This window comes from Pistacia vera, unplaced genomic scaffold (assembly GCF_008641045.1).
Source record: "Pistacia vera cultivar Batoury unplaced genomic scaffold, PisVer_v2 Contig898, whole genome shotgun sequence".
Lineage (NCBI taxonomy): Eukaryota > Viridiplantae > Streptophyta > Magnoliopsida > Sapindales > Anacardiaceae > Pistacia > Pistacia vera.
In genome coordinates this window covers 179104-182769 of record NW_022196776.1, presented here as the reverse complement: position 1 = coordinate 182769, position 3666 = coordinate 179104, and the positions used below count along the sequence as shown (strand labels likewise).

General features: G+C 35.5%; 1 protein-coding gene across 1 annotated transcript; it reads right to left on the bottom strand.

The window, feature by feature from the left end:
• Positions 1 to 919: 919 nt before the first annotated feature.
• On the bottom strand, positions 920 to 2332 carry LOC116119665 (germin-like protein 5-1). Its single transcript, XM_031405615.1, has 2 exons — positions 2103 to 2332; positions 920 to 1744 (listed from the first exon to the last, which is right to left on the bottom strand). Exons 1-2 carry the CDS (start codon positions 2212 to 2214, stop codon positions 1209 to 1211), a joined length of 648 nt encoding a protein of 215 aa, XP_031261475.1. The 5' UTR covers positions 2215 to 2332; the 3' UTR covers positions 920 to 1208.
• Positions 2333 to 3666: the final 1334 nt, after the last annotated feature.

Genomic DNA, 3666 nt, shown 5'->3' with positions numbered 1-3666 from the left:
GCAGATGCCCAGTTCTTTCAGGATTTATTTCTGGGTATGTGATTGAGAGAAATAGCCCAACATTCATAAATATCCATTGACTATGTTACAGTGTGGTTGTAAAGTCGTAATTATATCATTATCATCGCGGCCATGATTGTGTTGTTCTACTGTGTAACCACAAAGTTTCAATTACAATCTTTATTGCAGCCATCATTGTGCCATTAGTGGAATAGGTCTTCTTGTCACTTTAGTTCACCTTTCTCTTTTACATCATTATTGGTTGGAGATAAAGGAAAGAACCAGAAAGGAAAAAGAACATTAACATCATTATTTGTCTATATAACACTATTTAACAGAGAGTAATGCCACATCAGTTTGCATTCATAATTTCGAGATTCTTTTCCTCCAAACGATGGAAATGTTATAACATTCTTTGGTTGAGAAAACAAAAAGAAAAAGACTTCGATTCTGCATTAGAAAATTTGTAGGTCCATGGCTTGATTGCTGGCTTTGCAAGTGATAATTTATATGATAAAAGGAAGAGAAAGTAAGGACACCCACTAAGTAGCATGGGTTATATAATTAATGACTCTGATGTTAATAACCCAACTAATCTTTTAGAAGAGCTTTCAATAGGAATAGGACCACATTATCATAATTTGCATTAGATAAGATTTTATATTCAATCATTTTTGGATTTCAGGGAGTCCTGGATTTATGGGATAATATACTAATCTAACCCATCATGAATATCTCCCCTCCACTTTTAAATTTATGGTTAGAAAGAGATTAGTAAATTAGACATTCAAAATTTAAAGTTCATATCTGTTTTTCAACTCTCGCAAATGTATATATAACCAACCAACCATGAGACGTCACGTCAACGGGCGTCTGACATACTCTTGAACCATGATTGATTGGTTGTTCATACATCTAATTATGATTATCTCCTCCTCCACATTTACTCTAGCAACCAAATTTTGAAGAGGCAGTTGTAACAAAAAAGGTTCATTACAGGTAAGTACTAACTAGAAGAAAGGAAATATTTTTCACACTTTTGCCATGTTTATACTCTGAATTAGAAAACAGAGCATGTGTTTTATTCTGAAAGAACAGAAACTGAAGTACAAAACTCCACACCCACTTAAATGTCACAACCTGAAACATGTCTAAGTATATAATGCAATGTTATCAGTAAGAGAAATTTGTTAATTAAGTCTCAGTCTCTACTTGGAAGCAAGTCTGGACTTAATTTTCTCAACTTGCTTGGTACCAATCTGGAAAGCCTTGGTCAAGACATTGTCAGGCACTGTTGGTTGTGCAGTAAACAATGTGAGAGCAATGGATTGAGTACCTGGAAGCTGGCTGTTAAATGCAGCAATAACAGAAGCAGGCACATTTCCATTGTTCTTCTGGAAATGCACCAACCCTTTGGGGAACACAAAAGTCTCACCCTTCTTGATGACCTTTGCGAACAGCTTGTTGGCAGTTGTTATGAAGCCAACTGTGAGTTGACCCTCCAGGACAAACACCATTTCCGTGGCACGAGGATGAGTGTGAGGTGGGTTAAGGCCACCAGGGGCATAGTCAATGCGGGAAAGTGAGACACCAAGAGTGTTTAGACCTGGGATTTTCTCAACATTGGCTCCTGTCACAAGTGAACCCAAGCTGTTGTTTGTGCTTCCTGGTTTAGCCAAAATGTCTGAGAAGAAATCCGCTTCTGTTGGATTTTTCTTGCAGGGGAATCCATTGACTTTCACAGCTGTTCATCAATATAGGAAAAAGAAACAACTTCATGAACCAGTGATCATAGCATTAGAGAAACAATAAAAGAGAGATTATAGCTACTACCTACCAAGTATATATTATATATGAAGTGGACCGACAATGAAATTATGGAAAGCATAAAAAAAAAAAAAAAAACAAAAAAAAAAAGTTATTTTAAGAGCTCCCAACTGTAATATGGAGAGAATGAGCAAGTGGGTTTAATGAAAGCTGTACAAATAAATTGCAGAACAGGTGAAGAGGCAGAATCAACCTTAAATGATGTAGGTACTAACAATAAAAGAAATTTATGAACATGTAGAACACAAATCAAGTAAGAAGACTAAGAAGTTTACTGGAATTGAGGTCGGCGACGCAAATATCTTGAAGCAAGTCAGGATCTGCAGCAGTGGTTGACAAGGCCACAGCAAAAGTGAAGACAAAGAGAGTCGCAAGAGCAGCAGCCATATCTATATATGTGCCTGTTAGCAGTTTCTATTATTGTTGTTAAAGGAGAAAGAAAAAGAGAAGCAATCAAGAAAACAGTAAAATAAACCAATGGAATGAATGGAGTGAGAGAAAAAGTTGCAAGAGTTGAGCATATATAGTGACAGACACAGAGAAGTAATGGGATGACAATATTGAATAGTATCGTGTTGACTGTGAGGGTGAATACTTGGAAGAAACATGCCTTCTTATTCCTAAAGAAAAGGAAAGGCCCAGGCTGTTCCTTGCCACTATTTTGGGCTTGTTTGACTCTCATTTTGTGTGCTTAAAGCTTGCATATTGGGGATGGATGACCCACATCGGCTGCTTATTTAATACTCTAACAGCTGAGTTGAGTGGGGCGTCGTGTCAGGGCTTCTGGTTTCTTTGCTTTGATTGGGACTGGGTTGGTGCCTGTTACGGGATGCCGCCATTGCAAGCCACATGGGTTCTATACTCACCTTTAACCTCTTTGTTTGTTTAAATTTATGGGAGGACGACATTTTCTCACCCAAGGTTTGGCGGAACAACACTTTCCCACCTGTTAAGTTTCAAAATAACACTTTTCCACCCTTTATTAGGTTCTATTAATATTTGACTGAAAAGACAAAAATACTCTTAAATAGTTTATTATAAATTAAAATTTAGTTAAATCAAATTTTTTACTCCAGTATTTATTAATTCAAGTGTAACAATATCTTTTAAACTTTGTTTATTTAATTAATTAGGAATATTGATTTTTTTATGTTAATTGGTAAAAATGAAAAACATTATAAATTTAGTAGAATATTGAATAATAGTGATGAGATATTGATGACATTATAAATAAATATCAAGGTTATTTAACTTTGAACAATTTTATAGCATTATTCCTAACTTTTTAGACGGTGTTAACTATTTTTTCTTTTTTGACTTTTTGACTAATTAAAAATAATAAAAAAATTTATAAAGTCAAATATTTAAAGTATTTTCGGGTTCGTTTGGTTTATTATTTTATACCCTATTCCCAACCCTATTGCCAAAATAATTGTTTGTTTAATTATTTAGGAAATACTATTATATATTTTTTAATTCTTTTAGTCCCCTTAAGTTTATTAATTTCATTAAACACCCTCAGAAAAAAAGTTTAAAAATTAACAAAAACACCCCACCCACCCACCCACCCATAGTTGTCAGATTCCGACAACCATCGTTGGTGGTAGCCGGAATCTGTCACAACGGCCTACAAACGACCGGAACTGGTTGGTAATTCGCTAGATTCACAATGGATCTGGTCGGAAAAGGCCAGATCTGACAGATCCGACCGGTCTGAGTCGTAACGCCAGATTCCTACCAGATTCTGACGGTGGTGGCCGAAATCTGGCACTATGGGTGGGTGAGGGTGTTTTTGTCATTTTACAAAATATTTATATATTGAGGTGCTTAGTTAAATTA

Excerpts from the sequence above, each read along its gene's own strand:
- LOC116119665 (XM_031405615.1), bottom strand. The coding sequence starts at position 2,214 with ATGGCTGCTGCTCTTGCGACTCTCTTTGTCTTCACTTTTGCTGTGGCC. Across the intron at positions 1,745-2,102 it reads CGTCGCCGACCTCAATTCCA|CTGTGAAAGTCAATGGATTC; the intron begins GTAAACTTCTTA and ends ATTGATGAACAG.